The sequence below is a fragment of the Puntigrus tetrazona genome, chromosome 24, assembly GCF_018831695.1.
Source record: "Puntigrus tetrazona isolate hp1 chromosome 24, ASM1883169v1, whole genome shotgun sequence".
In the NCBI taxonomy this organism is placed as follows: Eukaryota; Metazoa; Chordata; class Actinopteri; order Cypriniformes; family Cyprinidae; genus Puntigrus; species Puntigrus tetrazona.
This window is the reverse complement of record NC_056722.1, coordinates 3,279,893-3,297,926: the sequence shown is the minus strand read 5'-3', so window position 1 is coordinate 3,297,926 and position 18,034 is coordinate 3,279,893. Positions and strand designations below refer to the sequence as shown.

The 18,034-nt window shown below is 39.0% G+C and overlaps 3 protein-coding genes across 7 annotated transcripts in view; 1 reads left to right on the top strand and 2 right to left on the bottom strand.

The window, feature by feature from the left end:
* The window catches only part of wdr90 (WD repeat domain 90), a 28,394-nt gene extending 24,879 nt beyond the window's left edge, over positions 1-3,515 (bottom strand). For all 4 annotated transcript variants that reach the window (XM_043227117.1, XM_043227118.1, XM_043227120.1 and 1 more), the window contains exons 1-11: positions 3,243-3,515; positions 2,987-3,081; positions 2,710-2,886; positions 2,129-2,267; positions 1,868-2,038; positions 1,572-1,698; positions 937-1,004; positions 734-846; positions 421-633; positions 263-328; positions 54-122 (exon numbers count right to left, since the gene is read on the bottom strand). In XM_043227117.1, coding sequence (XP_043083052.1) covers positions 54-122; positions 263-328; positions 421-633; positions 734-846; positions 937-1,004; positions 1,572-1,698; positions 1,868-2,038; positions 2,129-2,267; positions 2,710-2,886; positions 2,987-3,081; positions 3,243-3,255 — 1,251 coding nt within the window. In that variant the 5' untranslated portion in view covers positions 3,256-3,515. The remainder of the gene's footprint in view (positions 1-53; positions 123-262; positions 329-420; positions 634-733; positions 847-936; positions 1,005-1,571; positions 1,699-1,867; positions 2,039-2,128; positions 2,268-2,709; positions 2,887-2,986; positions 3,082-3,242) is intronic.
* A 217-nt stretch (positions 3,516-3,732) lies between these two features.
* Positions 3,733-9,363, top strand: cluap1 (clusterin associated protein 1). Of its 2 annotated transcripts, XM_043226779.1 has the most exons (13): positions 3,733-3,816; positions 4,116-4,173; positions 4,391-4,502; positions 4,714-4,798; positions 4,883-5,062; positions 5,173-5,352; positions 6,164-6,297; positions 6,582-6,723; positions 6,873-6,945; positions 7,020-7,130; positions 7,214-7,266; positions 8,120-8,179; positions 8,487-9,363. In XM_043226779.1, exons 2-13 carry the CDS (start codon positions 4,152-4,154, stop codon positions 8,673-8,675), a joined length of 1,341 nt encoding a protein of 446 aa, XP_043082714.1. In that variant the 5' UTR covers positions 3,733-3,816; positions 4,116-4,151; the 3' UTR covers positions 8,676-9,363. The 2 variants fall into 2 exon arrangements, with proteins under 2 accessions (XP_043082714.1, XP_043082715.1); XM_043226780.1 differs by lacking the exon at positions 8,120-8,179 and having other exon boundaries at positions 3,734-3,816.
* Positions 9,362-18,034, bottom strand: part of nlrc3 (NLR family, CARD domain containing 3) — an 11,100-nt gene continuing 2,427 nt past the window's right edge. Inside the window, exons 2-19 of the mRNA XM_043226778.1 lie at positions 17,251-17,446; positions 16,662-16,922; positions 14,791-16,579; positions 14,462-14,548; positions 14,042-14,125; positions 13,784-13,867; positions 13,261-13,344; positions 13,088-13,171; positions 12,919-13,002; positions 12,757-12,840; positions 12,565-12,648; positions 12,032-12,115; positions 11,714-11,797; positions 10,864-10,947; positions 10,703-10,786; positions 10,300-10,383; positions 9,805-9,888; positions 9,362-9,578 (exon numbers count right to left, since the gene is read on the bottom strand). Coding sequence (XP_043082713.1) covers positions 9,488-9,578; positions 9,805-9,888; positions 10,300-10,383; positions 10,703-10,786; positions 10,864-10,947; positions 11,714-11,797; positions 12,032-12,115; positions 12,565-12,648; positions 12,757-12,840; positions 12,919-13,002; positions 13,088-13,171; positions 13,261-13,344; positions 13,784-13,867; positions 14,042-14,125; positions 14,462-14,548; positions 14,791-16,579; positions 16,662-16,922; positions 17,251-17,344 — 3,414 coding nt within the window. The 5' untranslated portion in view covers positions 17,345-17,446 and the 3' untranslated portion in view covers positions 9,362-9,487. The remainder of the gene's footprint in view (positions 9,579-9,804; positions 9,889-10,299; positions 10,384-10,702; positions 10,787-10,863; positions 10,948-11,713; positions 11,798-12,031; positions 12,116-12,564; positions 12,649-12,756; positions 12,841-12,918; positions 13,003-13,087; positions 13,172-13,260; positions 13,345-13,783; positions 13,868-14,041; positions 14,126-14,461; positions 14,549-14,790; positions 16,580-16,661; positions 16,923-17,250; positions 17,447-18,034) is intronic.

Below are 18,034 nucleotides of genomic sequence, written 5' to 3'. Positions count from 1 at the left end.
AAATGTTGATTTCCACTTTTGTGCCTTCGATGTTTTGTGTTCGTGTTACTCACACATCTCATCGAAGCTCCACCGAAGCCAATAATCCTGTTCAGCTTCAGAATGGGGTCAGGAAACAACTTCTGAAATATAAACCGAGACCCTCCAAATGATCACAGCACCCAAAAAGAGCCTTGTTGTAGACATACACACAGCTTCATCATTTAAACCTTGCTTTAACATGCACTGATGATCTGTTAGTCTGTGTTTGTTTGTGGTTAACCTGAGGCTTCTTCACTGGTTGGTCAGAAGACAGAGAGACAGGCCGAGGAGATGCTGCATTGATAACCTAAGAAGAAAGATTTAGACGGATTCTTCCAAATTCTTCTTCTGGAAAAGAATTTTAACTGAAAAAGCTAATCTTGTATCTATTTCACTTACTGTGATTTCCTCCTCACTGTCTGTCTGAGTGTAGGTGTCATCCTCACAATGAGCGTAGACATGTACTCCAGCATCATCTGCACGCACTATCGTGACCTGTTCGTTCGTCTGTGACCTTTGACCCGGTGACCCTGGGCTCTCTGAGCCTCCAGAGTGTGTATAATTCAACTCAGGCAGACGCTTTGTCTGGTTTGCTGAGCGTTGCTTAGTGCGCTGCACAGAGAGAAAGAGAGAGAAAAGCCATTAGGGCTTGTAAATGTCAACTTTAGTTGCACCAGGACGAAGGTGAATCGAAGTTCACACAAACACTCACTCTGGCAGGTTTGGGGGTGGTGATCTGCTGGATGAGGGAGACTCGGTCTTGCACGGGTTTACTGATCTTCACAGCATGACTCTGTTCTTTTCGAGGACTTTTTTGGGCCGAAACTGTGGAGTGAGCATATGGTTTCATCAGATAAAATGCACAGTGTTTTCCGTGATACCGTAGTGTGTATTTACATGCTCAAGAAGACTCACTTTCAGTTTCGCTGTTGGATCCCTTTTGTATAGAATCGAATGGTAACTTCGTCCCATCTGAGGGGAACCTGTCAAGTTACAAACAAAAGGGTTTTATGTCAGCAAGAAACATTGTGAAACAAAGAAATAACATGGGTATGTGAATTACTGAATGTTATCTAAATCCACAGCAACAATGTAACAATCTTCCCACTTTTCTTCCCACAATTCATTTTATAAATAATATCCCAATTCCACAAATTTGAAGAAAGTTTGTAACCAGGCTATTTTGGGTCACCATTGACTTCCATGGTAAGAAAAAGAAATACCGTGGAAGTCAGTTTCTTCCTTTTTGTTCAGCAGAACAGAGAAATTCATACAGGTTTGGAACTACTCCAAGGTGAGAAAATGATTATTTTTTTGGGGTGAACTATTCCTTTAATAGTTAAGTGGAACGAGACGTGCATGTAAACATAGTCACTGTTGAATATCATGTGAAAACGAAAAGGTTAAACAAATATGGACAACCTAGTAACGCCAAGAGTGTTATTAAAGTAAGTTCACACAAAAATGAACACGTGAAACTATTCCTTTAAGTGAAGTGTTTATTTATCAGAAATGTGTATTCTTAATTCCCCACGACAGGTCGCACTCACCTAATATAATCGTACAAGTTGTGCCATCTCTGTCCTTTCGGTACAGGGAAACACATTTCTCTAGGCATGGGTGCTGTGCCATCTGGCAGCATCACACCAGACTGCCTGAACTCAGAGAATGAAAGATCTACAAATAAAAAAAGAGTGTATTTGGTAATAATAATAATAATAATAATAATAATAAAAAAAGGTCATTTATAGCAGCTTTCCAGAGTGTAAAGACCATATATAATTAGCTAGACAATAAGGAACTATAACAAACACAACCACACATGCACAATCAAGATACCAAGTACCAGGGTCAAACAGCAGGTCGCTGGTGATGATGTTTTTAACAGACATATTGGCACAGAGTTTGACGCTCTTTAGGTGGCTGTGGGTTCTGTTGAGGTAAACCGAGAGCACATAATGTAGATTCAGCGTCAAGCACGTCCACTTCGTGCTCGACGGCGCTGGCCCCACTAAACCTGAAATGCACAGGTTATCAATCAGCAACAGAAAAACGCCTGCTACAAGTAAAAAACGTCACAATAAAAAAACCAGAAAGCGTGAAATACCTTGTTTAGCAGCACAGGCTGTATTCTCATACACCGAAGCGTGCGCAGCTCCACACAGAAACGGGAACTGCAGCCACGTCGCAGTGGACTTGAACTCTTTGAACAGGTTAGAGAACGACACGCGAATCACCTGACCCTCCTGAACAACGAACAAAAACAATAAACAGAGATCAATCAAAAGAAAAGTCATCACACACACTTGCGTAGAATAATTAATTACTTCAACCAGTTATACGGAACAATGTTTATACTGTTAGTTAAAATTAAAGAAGCTAAAATAATTTTTGATCATTGAAAAAAAAAAAAAAAAAAAGCTGAAATAAAATCGAACCATTGGATGAACAACTTAAAAAAAAGAGAGATTTTGCTTTGGTGACTGACTGAAATAAGTTTAAATTGAGGAACTAAAATGACTAAAACTAAAACCTTAATATATTATATATATATCGATAATTGAGTGATGAATCAAAAGAAAAAAATACCAAAATGTATGCATAATCATTATAATAGCAATACTATAAGGACTTATTTTGAAAGTCTGTATGATTACATTATTATTCCCATAAAGCTACACTTTTCACCTCAGCAGCAATGTCGAGGTGCACAGTGAAGTGTTTGTTTGGGCTGGGTCTGAACAGCAGGTAAAGGTAGCGTCCAGTGAGACCCAGAGACTGGCTGCTGGTTTTGGGAAGGAGGATGTAGTTACTGGCCGGCACGGAGCCACGGATCCGGAACACCGAACATCTCAGGCTCTTATCCTACCGACAAACAATACAGTACAACAGGATAAACACATGAACGCAAAAACTGAATGCCAAAGCTATATTATAATTTCCTAAGAAAAGCACGACCTCTCACCATGTATGTGGCGACGTCTCCCTCTTTGCTGACTTTCTTCCATTCTTCTATCTTCACGTGTTTGAAGATGTTCACATACGGCTGCTGCCACAGAGCTGATGGAGAGACAGAAAAAGCACACATCAGTTTATTTTAGCTGTGCATAGTTACCAGCATTGTGAGAGGGGGTAACAGACTAAATTAATACACATATTGCGCTCTTTACATTTAAAATTGCATTAACTTAGTGTTGTTTTAATATGTAATGTAATCTTACCTCTGGATGACATTATTGTTTACTTCACAGATCTGATTCACCTGTTGACAGCTAACAGACTGTCCGTTAGCTCACAAACTACCAGGAATGAGCTTCCTTCTCCTTAGAGTCCGGAAAGATTTTTATCCATCACGGCGCCTCGTTTAACCGTCGAGCAGAGTTTATTTTTCGGCTTTGTTCACAGTTACGGGGGTTTTGAAGGTCTGCGAGTTTCCCGTGTTGTTGTTGAATCGCTCTTCTGCTCGCGCCACAGAGACCGCCGCGACGCGTTCGAACGGCATGACGTAAGCCGTACGTCATCGTTGCCAAACGGTCATATGTGAAAAAATATATATATAAACATTAGTGATCTCCACTAATCTAATTTATGAAAAAAAAATTATATACCAGAATACCACGCGTAAATGGCTGAGGGGTAAAAATGGTTTCACTGTAATTCTGCAAGAAAATAATCTTCAGATGAACGTCCTCTGAAAACGCGTTTCCTAATTGCAATGTTGTTTGTTCTTCTTGTGCTCCCGTAGCTCTTTACGGCTGCCATAGTGACGAACGCAGCAACAGACGCGTACGAAAGGCAAGATTTCCGCTAATTTATGCTAATCATCGCTCAAATGTGACCAGATTTACGATTAAAACAATAACAGTTTGCCATAACTAGAGTAACAGCATTTGTATGTGAATTTAAAGGCGAACGATCATCGTTTTTTTTTTATCGGACTAGCTTAACTGCTATCATCTGATGAAGCTTATTCATATATTAATGCATGTTTAGAGATGTTTGCTTTCAGTTAGATTTGAAGTCTTGTTAAGCTCGTTAGCGACTGAATTGCATTACTTTTAGTGGAATTTGACGTTTTTCTTCTTGTCTAACAGGTAAAAGTTGTGTTTACTGATTAAAAAACAGCAACCATGTCTTTCAGAGATCTGAGAAGTAAGTGGCCTCTTTATATATTTGTATAAATTTATATATAAAACACGTTTCAGGTTGTCGTTGTGAAGCAGATATCGTTATGAAGCACAGATACGAGCAGCTGTTGTTTAATCAGACATAGTTTCATTAGAATAGAAAGCTTTGCTAAGGCATGCATGAAAAAGCTGTGTGAATATTAATTAGAAAACTTACAGTATGTTATGATTTGGATATGTAGATTTTACAGAGATGATGCGAGCACTCGGCTACCCTCGTCTCATCTCCATGGAGAACTTCAGATCTCCAAACTTCCCTTTAGTAGCTGAAATCCTCATCTGGCTTGTAAAGAGGTAAGATATATTAATATATTGTACGTGTATTTAAAAACAGAGCAAGGTACCACGTTATTATACCTGAAATGGATGCTTAGCACAAATTATTTTCAATTTAAATTATAAAAATGTGGTTTTATTTTATGATGGTTAGAGCAATAATCATACAAATATACGAAAACATTATGCATCCAAAATATTGTGGCATTTTATGCAAATCTTCTCCTAGATATGAACCTCAGATGGAAATTCCCAGTGATGTCGAGACAGAGTCAGACAGAGTGTTTTTCATCAAAGCTGTGGCTCAATTCATGGTAAGTTATTTTATTATTAATGTCAGCTTCAACAAAGTATATGTCAAAACCACTGTATGCTGTAAACACTCTGTGTTTCACTAGGCGACTAAAGCTCACGTGAAGCTGAATCTCAAGCGTCTGTATCAGGCAGATGGTTACGCTGTGAAAGAGATGCTGAAAATCACCAGCATCCTCTACAATGCCATGAAAACCAAAGAGAACACAGACGGGGAGCAGAACAATGACGAAAACAGCAAGTTCAAGTTTGATCTGGGGTCGAAGGTTAGCGTCAAATGATTGATACAGTTTTATCACAGGCTCTGTTACGAGCAGACTTTTCAAGATGAGTCACTATCATCATAATGAATCATTTTTGTTTGTTTTTTTGGCAGATAGCTGATTTAAAGGTAGCACGTCAGCTGGGATCTGAAATTACAGCTAAAGGAGCGGCTCTGTTTGACCTGCTGGGGCACGAAGAGGACCTGAGAGAGAGCAGGACGGCTGCGATAGCCCGCCCGCTAGAGATCACTGAGACTGAGAGAGCTCTGAGAGCAGCTGTCAAAGACGTCACGGTAAAACGTGAAATAATTATTAATCATTCAAATAATTAGCTTCTAGTATATATATCAGTAACTGAACATTCTTCAGGACCATGTTGAATAAATTTTATTTTCAGATGTTCTGTGTATATTTTAATTGTACTTAAATATTCATTTTTTTGTGTTTTTGTCATTTTTATTAGTTTGTTAAAAGAACAGTTTTTAATATATATATATATATATATATATATATATATATATATATATATATATATATATATATATATATATATATATTACTTACAAATATCAATTTCTATCCTCTAAAAATCCTATAAAATATTTAGCTTTACATAACTAGAACAATTTATATGAATAATAAAAAATGCCCTTGACTTTTTGGCAGTTAATTAAAAAATATATATATATGATTTCAGTTTAGTTTTCTTGATTTTTTTTTTTTTATCTTTTAGCTGGTCTTATTGCATATTTGTCTTATTCATAACTCACCTTGAGGCTCCCTGGTTAAGAACCACTGCTTATGCATTATACAACTGAAAGAAGTTTTGAAAGAACTGCCTGTACTGAGAAATAACTTGAGAAAATTCATCCCTAAATGTTGCATAAATATTCTTGAGGGTTTGTTATGAAGGTCTCTAGAGGCCTACAAGAACTCAAAGTCTCATTCTGTTTCAGGTCAGTTGTTGAGAAGTATTATTTTAGTGCATTCGGCGAGCAGCATGCTTGAATTATTTACCAAGCAAAAGAACAGGAGGAGATGGAGGAGTGTCTTTGGAGGATTGCATGTTATTTTGGGCTCTAAATGGCATTTGAATGTGTTCAGGAGAGCATCCAAATGACAAAAGATCTGCTCAATAACGTATCATCAGATGAGGCCAATCTGGAGGCCAAAATTGAGAAGAAGAAACAGGACCTGGAGAGAAACCAGAAGCGCTTACAAACTCTACAAAGTGTGCGGTGAGCTAACATACTAATATAAATTTAGTTAAAAATTGAAATAAATATTTTTCTATTGTGTATTGTTTTTTTCATTTTAGTAAAAAAAAAAAAGGTTGTTGCGTTTTTATCATTTTAAATATGTAGTTTTAGTTATTTTAGTACTTCAACTTGATATATTATTGCATACGGTAATGTTTATTTTATTAAAGGTTTTTTTTTTTCATGGCTTTAGTTTATCTTTTGGTTTTAGATGCAGAAAAAACGTTGAAATAATGCATTTCTGATGCCGTTTCATTATGCAGTCCAGCGTTTATGGATGAATATGAGAAGATCGAGGAGGACTTGCAGAAACAGTACCAGACGTACGTGGAGAAATTTCGTAACTTGAGCTTCCTGGAGCAGCAGCTAGATGACTATCACCGAGCTGAACAAGAACGCTTCGAGGTACAACCAGTGCAGATGCATCTCGACTTATCTCTGCTCATCATTTATTTATCCGGATAAAAATAAAAAAGTAAAACCTATCGATTTCACCCAAGTTCACCTTAAAAAGCCTGTCCCGATGCTTCCCTGATTAATCCTTTTGCTTCCAGGAAGCAGAGATGGCGATGAAGATGAGACAAAACAAATTAAAAGAGGAGGAGAAGAGGCTCATGAGGAGCGGAGGTTGCTCGCACGTTCTCAAACACACACATTTGAATGCGTTCGTCAAAGATCTCACACGTTCTCCTCCTCCGTAGCGAGAGATGAAGACTCGGATGTGGACATACCAGAGGATGAAGGCTCGGACAGCGATATAGACGACGGGCAGCAGCCCAGACCGCACCACGCACGACACGCACAGATATCAGGTGATGACACAAGTGAAGAGCATGTCGCCCCTCAATATCCAAAGGTGTACTTGATTTGTGTTTGTGATGTGTTTGGGCTGCAGGTCGAGGTGGCGCTCGCTTTATTGGCAGTATGAGAGGAGGAGACAGTGAAGAGGTGAAAACACACACTTTCACACTAGATTACAAACTAAAACAATGATATTTCATTATTATATATACTATGTATTTTAAATTAGCTTCTATTTTTATATTTCAATTTTTTATTTTAATTGTAGATTAATTTGTAGATTTTTTTTTTGTGTGTGTATAAAATAACATTATATAAATAAATACATACACACACACACACACATACAAACATACATACATACACACACACACACACACATATATATATATATATATATATATATATATATATATATATATATATATATATATATAATGCACACATATATAAATTATATTTTATATATATATATATATATATATATATATATATATATATACACACACACATTTATACATTCACACACAGTAGTGGCCAAAATTATTAGAAAATTTGTATTTTCACCTGCCAAAAATGGTTTACAGTCAGAGATTGTGTAGGAAATATCAGTTTACATTCCCAAACATTCATTTTTTCATTAATTGTAATTGAGTGAGATTTGTGAGATATTTCAATAAAGCTACCTGCAAAATTGCACCTAGAGCAAAAACTGCTTTAAACACAAAGGATGCTCGCGCCCAGTGATGAGGCAACATTTCTCTTTTAGACCGGACCAGCATATTAACATATTTTGTTAATTTCTTCAGTTTACGTTATTCAGCCAATCGTGTTTTTCTAGGCTTGCTTTCTTCAAGTTTTCATGTTTTTTCCTCCATGATCTTATGAAACCTCTCTGCAGTCACTGTGCTTGCATTTTCTTTCCTCACTATATATGCCCCCCAGCTCTCATTTCATTCACTCCATCTCTCTTTCTCTTCCTCTGCACTCGTTCTTCAAGCCCAGAGTAAAGGAACGAGTCCATGTATCCGGCAGCGGCCGGAAGAAAAAGAGAAGAAAGGTGGCGTGTGTGTGTCAGTGTTATTTTAGTATTATTATGCTTTTTCTTAACATTTTTAATTAGCTTTTATTTTTTGTTTGTATTAGTTTTTTCATACTTATGCTTATTACTTTTAATATTTACATTTTTTCTCCAATTATGAAAAACACTTTTGATAGCTAGCTTTAGCTTTAGTTACCAATAACACTGACGTGTGTGTGTCTAAATGCGAACACCTGGTGGTTTTTATCATTAATTAGGGATATTACCCTCCACTGAGTGCTGTGTGTCTCTCCTGTTACAATTCACAATGCGCTTTGCTTTGCAGTCAGAGGATAGTGAGATCGATGTAGATGATGATGACGAAGACGGTGAGGAAGACGAAGACGAGGAGGAAGAGGAAAACGAGGATCTGGATGAAGACAATGACAGTCTGGAGGGCTCCTCCACCAAACCTGGACGCTCAAACAGATCGCTGCACCCACAAATTCTCGAGGAGAGCGATAATGATTTTTAATGTGCAACCAGCTGAACATTTAGTCCTCCTCAGGCCGCTAATGTGTAGTTGAGTTTGTGTCTTCATGGAAAGAAAATGTAGCTTACATCAGATGCTCACCAATGGATGCTCTACAGTGAACAGGTGCCGTCAGAATAAGAGTCCAAACGGCTGATAAAAACGTAGCAGTAATTCACAACGCTCACATTCATGCAGAAGCAATGGTTTAAAGTTAAAACATCTTGATGATGGTTTTGTTTCTTACAAACACAGTTTTTTGCTTCAAAAGGCATTAACTGAAGGACTAGAGTGGTGTGGGTTATTGTGATGTGTTTATCAGCTGCTCTGGTTCTGACGGCACCCATTCACTGCAAAACATCCATCGGTGAGCATTGGTGAACAAACTCCTCTATGTCTTGGATGACCGAGTAATTGTCCATCAAAGTTTACATTTTGAGAGAACTCTTCCTTTAAATAATCATGCACTTGTTTCCAAAAAATGTTAAAACACTTCCACTCTTATGTAAATATCTGCATTGGCCTGAATTTGACAATTCATCATTTTCATGACACAGAAACAACATAAATATCTGTAAATAACAAAATGTAACTTCCAAAATATATATATATATAAAAATGCAGACGCCTTTTAATTAACGTTAACATCCTCAGTTGTTTGAATTCATCCGAATAAAATTTCAGCAAAATTGTCGCATGATGCGTTTATTAAGGCAACCTCTTTGTCAGTTCTTTTTTATAAAACAACCATTTATCATCACATAACTTTTAATACATAAACCGTGGGAATATTTACACAAATAAAAATGCGTGTGCTAGATATCCACCACACAATCTGGAGCCCCGGCTTTGATGGCGTCTGAGACGACCTTTGCCCCGGACTCCCCGATGCCGTTACCTTGGAGACTGAAGCAGAAAAAGGAAATCATGACACACTTTGACACGCGTCGCACAATCTCGCTCAGGATCAATCACGCTGAGGTTAAATGTGCCATTCACTGCAAAAATGTAAATGATCTTTCAGAATCACACTCACAGCCAGCGCTAAACATTTACCACGTGTGCCAAGCAATCGTGACACCTCTCTCTCTCTCTCACACACACACACACACACACACACACACACACTGACTTGATGTAGGTGAGCTGATGGTTTCCTCTCAGTGCAGTAGCAATGAAGATCGCTCCATCCATCCCCAGAGAGTTCTCCTGTAGACTACAAACACGCACAAATACACCGCTTCAGCATTCATATTCTGTTTTGATCACGGAAATTCTCTTAGTAATTGAATCTCTGATTGTTTCCACCGAAATATTATCAGCACAGCTGCTTACATAATTGATAAATGTTGCTTGAGCAGCAAATCAGCATATGAGACCGATTAGAAGAATCAAGTGACACTAAAGACTGGGGTAATGATGATAAAAATTCAGCTGCTCATCACAACATTTAGAATATATTCACATAGAAAAGCTACTGTGTTTTTCTTTTATTCTTACATTTTGCAAATGTTCAAAATTGATTGACAAATATCTGCCATGCTCATGTGATTGAATCACTTCAATAACATCTCCATCTCTCAATTAGGTTGATTATGTAGGAGAATAATGTGTTCTGTAGACGTACTTCAGACTTCTCAAGCTCCTGTTTTTCTTCAAAGCACTGGAAAACGCCTTCGCTCCTTCCATCCCAATGGAGTTTCCACGCAGACTAAACAACATTCGAGTAATATGTGAGTTTTTAAATGGAGTATATCATATAAGGTGCCAGTTTTTTTCTAAATCAACAAACTTGGGGTCAGTGAAAATTTGATTTAGGAGAAGATGCATTAAAGATATGTTATTAGAGTTATTAGAGATTCTTTTGAATAAAAAAAAAAAATCATGGAAAACAGATGCGCTGTGGTTTCCATAAAAATAGGAAGCAGCAGCGCGACTTATTTCAACGTTGATAATAATAAGAAACGTTTCTTAAGCTGCAAATCTGCAAATTAATATGATTTCTGAAGAATCATGCTGAAAATTCTTACTCAAGAGTATGAAGGCTTTCGTTGACCACCAGAGCATCCGCTAAAGCAACGGCCCCTGATTTCCCAGCTGATACACCCTGAAGACTTCACAACACACGCACGCAAGATCAGACACGATCAGATTTAGCAAACGCCATGAAGAAAACTGAAGAGAAACTCACTAGAGCACGCCGAGAGAAGAGTTTGACCTCAGAGCGCTGGCCAGAGCAATGACACCGTTATCACCCAGAGCGTTTTCCTGCAGACTGACAGAGAAACACAAGATACGGACATCACCACCATTTTCAGCATTAGAGAAGGATTTCACTCTGTAGTTCCTTAGTAAGTCTTCTGTTGTAGATTGGATCTGAAAACATGGATCTGATGAACCTGTACATTCTTGAAAATGAAGGGTAGTTTCACAATAATGAACCTTTTCCTTCTTTTCACGTTGGTCTGAAAGAAAACGCTAATTCAATCTTCGCCACTAGGTGACTCTTTTGTAGCAGAAAAATTGTGGTTGAACATTGAGCCTTAAAGCATGATTAAATAAAAATGTGACCAATCACTGCAGATTAGCATCATGCAAATGAGAGGTTTGGAAAAAATTAATGGTTAAACTAATCGTTTGAGCAATATAAGGCGAAAATAATGCATATTATAAGACGATGAAAGTGTTTTTTTGACCTTGCATGAGTGTCAACTTGTTGTTGGGGACTTCCAAAACCAAAATATAAACCTTTCATGGCTAAGGGGCATTTTGAAAAAACATTTCTCCACTGGATGTTAAATGCCAATAAAGAATCTTTAACATTCTTAGAACCTTTACATTCCATAAAAGGTTATATCATTCTTCTATGACATCATATTTTTGCTTTTATACTTCTAACTTCTAAACTGCTTCAAAGGAGCATTGAAGTTTCTTTATTTAGATGGTGTCAATGAGAGCACAACAAAGTGTGATCGGTGGAGAGGATTTTGCACAGGAAACGACTGCTGGAGGTTGATGTATGAGGATGTAGAAGTTCTTACTCCAGCAGCTGAATGCAGGTGTTGCTCGTGAGAGACTGAGCTAAAGCTTTAGCGGCTCCTGTCTTTATGAAGTTCCACTGGAGACTGAAATAAATACACACACACAGGAATATATTAGTCATTTGCAGGTGCAATGGATTTCTAAAAGCAACATCCTTCACATCCTAACGTGGACGTCATCACATCCTGACCTCCATGATGTCACTAAGTCTTTAAGGTTCCCGTTAGCCCATCTCTCTTTCTTAAATGTACTTGTACGCTGATTTCTAAGTATATGAATATGTGTGTTTTGTGTTTCAGGAGTGTGTATTTTCTCACTGTAAGGAGGTGATGGCTCCGTTGACCCTCATGGCTTCAGCGATGGCCGTCACTCCCTCATCGTGAAGAAGATTAGCGGTCAAACTTAAACACACAGATAAACTGATAAATCGATCGATAAAACACAAGCTCAATACATGGTGACACACAGTTTTGTGCAAAGAAAATTAATGGTATTAATTGATAGATTATCAAAAACATAAATTCGGTTTTATCGTTTCCAATTAAAAAAATGTCTTATATATATATATACACTATTTAATTAAAATACTACATTCTGTGTATTTTAACAGGAAATAAATCATGTATAAAATTTATATTTTTAGCTTTTATATCTTATTACATACATTACATAATATATATATATATATATATATATATATATATATATATATATATATATATATATATATATATATATATGCAAAAAATACATAAACAGCATTTTCAGTCTTAATTAGCTTTATATAAAAGCAGTATAAGACAAATGCATGAGTTCATTTTTACATTAAACACGTTTTTTGTGTACTCACTCGAGTTCTCTAAGACAAGTGTTCACTTTTAAGGCTTTGGCGATGTCTTTGGCTCCAGCGACTCCTATTGAATTCTCCCTTAGACTGACACACACACACACACACACACACACACACACACACACACAATCAGTATTATTTCTTATATATGTTTTTAAATAGTTTAATGCCGTGGCATGTGTGCTGACATACTTCAGACAGCCGAGTCCTCGGTTTGACTGAAGAGCGTGGGAGAGAGCTTTAATGCCTCTGTCACTCACTGAGTTACTCTGAAGACTGAAAAGGTGAGAGAGTCAGATCAGAAGTTCGTTCACACGCAGCGATTGGACTGAACTGGCTCATTTAATGTGATACCTGAGCGTGTGGAGGACATGGTTGCCCATAAGAGCCTGAGCCAGAGCTACTGTTCCCAAATCACCCAAATGATTGCTAGAGACACTGCAATAACATTCACACAGACAGAATTAATCCCAGCAGAGATTTTAACCTGATCAGATTTTGCGCCGACACTGCAGCCTCTTACTTGAGATCTTGTAGAGTTTGATTCTTTTTAAGGGCTTCTCCGATTTTTTTCACTCCTTCTGGCCCGATGCCGTTCTTCTGAACACTGCAATGCATGAAGATTTGTGTTTACGATGCTCTGCTGATACACGCGCACACACACACACACACACACACACTAAAATACAGACTGACTTGAGCGTGGTGAGCTTTCGGTTTGATTGAAGAACCTCCGCCAGAGCACGCGCTCCTTCATCCTCTATGTGGTTATTCTGCAGACTGATGAACAAAAACACACATACAGCAGGCTTATATGTGCTTACAAGCATGCACAAATTAAATGAAACGACTGATTAAAGAATTGTTTATTCAATTTCAATTATTAGGTATTCAATTTGAAATATATTTTTTCAAAAATAATGTGTTTTATTTTATAAATACACTATTTGATATAAATATATTTATACTTACAGCTGTAACAACCTGAAGAACCTCATTAATTATTTTATTAAATTACTAAATCTTAAAAAAAAAAATTAAATAGGAAATTATATTTTAGAAAAAATAATTAAATTTTATATATATATATATATATATATATAAATTATAAATACATATTTAAACAACTTATTTGTCATATAAATAATAAATGGATGCATATAACAATATCTTAGAAATGATAGCAGTAACAATTCTATACAGCTCTATCAGAACTTACTTGACTGACACGAGGACCTGGTTCATTTTTAGGGCCTCGCACAATGTCTTTGCTCCCTTGGCACCGATATTATTGCCACGAAGACTAAAACAAAAGAGTCCAGTTTGTTTTATTTTATTTTGTCGTTGTTTCAGATTATACGTTTCAAGGATACAGGAAACAACGCATTACATTCGTTTGCATTACATTATTCAATGACCTTGTAACTGCTAGTGAAAATGATAAATTATTCTTATGTTAATAAAAATAGTCACAGACTCCAGGGTTGTGAGGGTTCGGTTGACGAGTAGAGCCCGACTGAGTGGTTTAATGCCTTTGCTGCTTATGGAGTTATCAGCCAGACTAATAAAAGAGAGAAAGAGAGTTAAACAAGGCTGTAATAAAACGATGTCATTCAAAAGGTTGGGGTCTATAAGTCTCAGCAAGATTGCATGCATTTCACAAATTACAGTAAAAGCACTTATATTGTGAAATATAACATGACATAACTGTAATCTATTTTAATATATATTGTAAATGTTATTCCTGTGAGGCAAAGCTCAATTTTCAGCATCATTAAATCGAGTCTTCAGTGTCACACGATCCTTCAGAAATCATTTTATTTGCTGCTTGTGTGTGTGTGTGTGTGTGTGTGTGTGTGTGTGTGTGTGTGTGTGTGTGTGTGCGCTTGTGAAATACCTGAGCATCTGAATATGGCACTCTTTGGCGCTCAGCAGACTTCCCAACAGCTCCATGGTGCCCTCTTTAAACTCATTGTTTTCCATTCTGCACAACACACATACACAGAGTTAACAGGATACATAAGAGATTTAACATGAAAAATATCATAGGATTACATTACTTTTTAAATATGAGCAGGGCTTGGTTGCTTGTTTTTTTTTTGTACCAAAAAGTGTAATAAACTTCAGACTGAAGGAAGAGTATATATATATATATATATATATATATATATATATATATATATATATATAGTTTAGTCTTTTGTAGCATCAATATACACATTTTACCTCAGCTTACTGCAGTAGAGCAGTTGTGGGAGGAGCCTCTTCAAGGAGGCGGAGTCTAGGCAGTTGGACAGTTGCGTCTCTTCAGTGCATGCGTCCGATACTTGCAACAGGTAGGAGAGAACAGCACAAACTCCGCCCTTCAGCTTCCCCCGCAGGCTGCAGGTGATGAGATCGTCCTCGACGGATCGTAGCCACTCCACCTGCTGCAGCTCCGCCAAACACGTTACCATATTGACGCTGCGCATGCTAACGGCGTCGCCCCCTGTCCCGGTCACTGCGCTTTGAAGCAGAGTTGTGGCGGTCGTGCGCTGGGTCACCTGCTCCTCGAGCCCAACGCCCAGCGAACTGCCTAGCAAAGCGGCAGAGGCTGGAGACAGCAGGCCTGATAGGAAACGCATGAAGAGGTCAAGGTTGCCTTGCGCCGCGGCGTCCGATTGGTTGGTTTTCTGCAGAGCAGCACGGAAGTGACTATGGAAACCGATGCGGGGCCAAGAAACGCTGCTTTCGGAAAACAGATCGAACATCCCGCGCCTCGACGAGACGTAGTAAAAGAGCGCCCCCAGGAACTCCTGCACGGATGTGTGCGTGAACTGCCACGCCACGCTATCGGACGACCAGCTTTGCCTGCGCTGGAGGATGCGGCAGGTGAGCGTCCCGCCCTGAGGTGGGACGTCGACACCGTAAGTTCGCAATTCTGTCTCGGTGAAAGTATACCGTCGTCTTAAGAGGCTATAAAAAGCAAGGCGACCCAGAGTGCTCAGGGGCTTTCTGATGGCTCCACTGGGCGTGTCTGATCTAGAGAGGTGTGGCCAACAGTAGTGGGCGTAGACTTCTGTTAATGTTCGAGGAAGGGGCGTGGCATCCGAGTCCAACTTTAGAAGACGCGATAGCGTAGTTACCATGATGTGGCAAACCGCGGGCACGGAAGACATAATGAGCAATGCTTTATGGGTATTCAGGTAAGTCCACATTTGGGAGGAGACGTCCTCAGGTGTGTTGGTCTGAGACGTTGAACTGTCTTGTGACACTGAATACGCATCTAACGTGTTCGTAATACAGTGATTGATATAATCCTTTATTTGCGATTGGGGAAGAGGTGGGGCTTCTGTCACACGGTCGACTAATCCTGCTGGGACTTTCGCCCCAGTGCCAGGCCTTGACAAAAGCCAGAGTGTTGCCCCCGGCAACAGGTTACCGCGAACAATATTCGCGATGAGATCCGACACTGGAATTTCACGACGAGGGTCACTAGTGGCCGGGGCATCCGCGAAATCCAGCGACTGGCGAAATTCTTCCAGTCCGTCCAAAATGAGCAACACTTTGCAGGATTCGTTGAATAAAATCACGTCCATGTTATCGTATGGAACGAACAGTCGCAACAAGCGCTCGACCGAGAGCCGATCGAAACCGCTCAGCTCCCAGCATGCAATGGGGATTGCGAGACTCAGCTCCGGATAGATCTGACCTGTGCTCCACAGCTGGACGAAACGGCGGACCATTCGGCTCTTCCCGCTGCCGGCCACGCCCACCGTCAGTGTCACGCGAGGGGCGGTGCTAACTCTTGTCAAAGGAGCGATCAGTTTGTCCAATCCCAGCGCTCGACCGTGAAGAGGCCCCGCCCCTCTGTTTACGGACACCTGCACAAGGTCGTGTTCTCGCTGCTGAAGGTCAGATACGCACTCTATGAGGAGCAAAGTAGAGTTCGAGTTGCCGGTAACTTTCGCCAATGAATTTTCATCATCTCTGAATCGCTGAACGAGAGCGTCTTTATACAGTCGAACCACAGAGTCTGCGGAAAGAAATAGACAGACGTGAGAACTTTAAAAGAGAAATTTAGAAGAATAAGCATTAAACTGATCACATACACTAACCATGTACAGTTATAAGGTTGTACTCGGTCAGGTGTGAACTTTGAAGATAAGTCTGAAGGGCAGTGGCATGAGGATCAGCGACTGACAGGAACTCCACCAATAAATTCACTTTATCTTTAAACGACCCCATTTCCTGGATATGCCCCGCCTCCTGTGCGCTAAGCAGGTCTGCCTTTCTCATGTGATGGACCACATTTGCCAAAATGGAGGTGGATAAGAACCGCTGCAACAATGTCTGGTGTCTGCGTAACCACCCAGGATCTGAAGAACACACACAAAAAAAAAATCTGTTAATACATAAAATGTTAAAAATGGGGAAGTACGAATACAACATTTTTGGCCCGCACAGTCATTTTTATGCACGGACACGCATAGGTCTACTAAAGTGCATGTATATTTTAATATTTTGTATTGCAGATGAAATGCAGACGTCAAATAGACGCCTCAGAGATGTACGTGCAGATATAAAATAATAAAAACATCTATTACTATCCTTGTAAAACTAGCGCTTAAATAGTCTTAAAAAGATGTAAACATAAAAAATACATTAAATGTGACGTATTTGTGAGCTATATCTTCTTATTTCTACCTTCCATCCTTTTGCTAGTTTCTTGTTTTTGAGCATTGGACTTCAGATCCAGGTAGCAGTACTCCTGCCATGGGATATGGGAATGTCTATCCATCCCAGAGCGCTGGGAAAGTGTGTCCAACTGTGTGTGTGTGTGTGTGCGTGTGTGTGTGTGTGTGTGTCAGACCCTCAGTGTCATTCAGTGGCATCCATTTCCCTGAAACACAGACCAACAACACATCATCAGCAGCACAAGTCAATCAAACGGATATGGTCATCAGCACAGCATCGTTTCGCACAGACATGCAACGCTCGCTTTCTGCCAGATCCTTTATAAATGCGTAATTGCATTGACACGCTTTGTAACCGTGCTCAGATCAAAAACGAAAAACGTTAAATATCCTTTAAACTTCTTGAATAAAACTTGTAGAGAAAGGTCCAGAGGAGCGCACGTCGGTTCTCTGGAAACCAAGACTGAACCTCATTAACCGCATGCTTCAGCAAACACTGTGTTGCTATGGCTACAAGCGTGACAGCTGTCCCAAATAGATGCAAGGTAGAGTTTACAAACCTGTAGCAACAAGACGATGACAAGCGTATGCCACGGTAAGCCTTAATATTCATATATTAAAAAACCTGCATGCCTTTTAGGATATTAAAAGCTCAGGGGAGGTAGAAACCGCAGCATTGTCCTTCCTCTCAAACGCATTATGAGCTTCACATACGACAGGCAGAGCTGGGTAGTTTACTTACAAATTGAATGATTAAAACTGTTGTTAGTAATGTAAATTATCAATATTTTGTA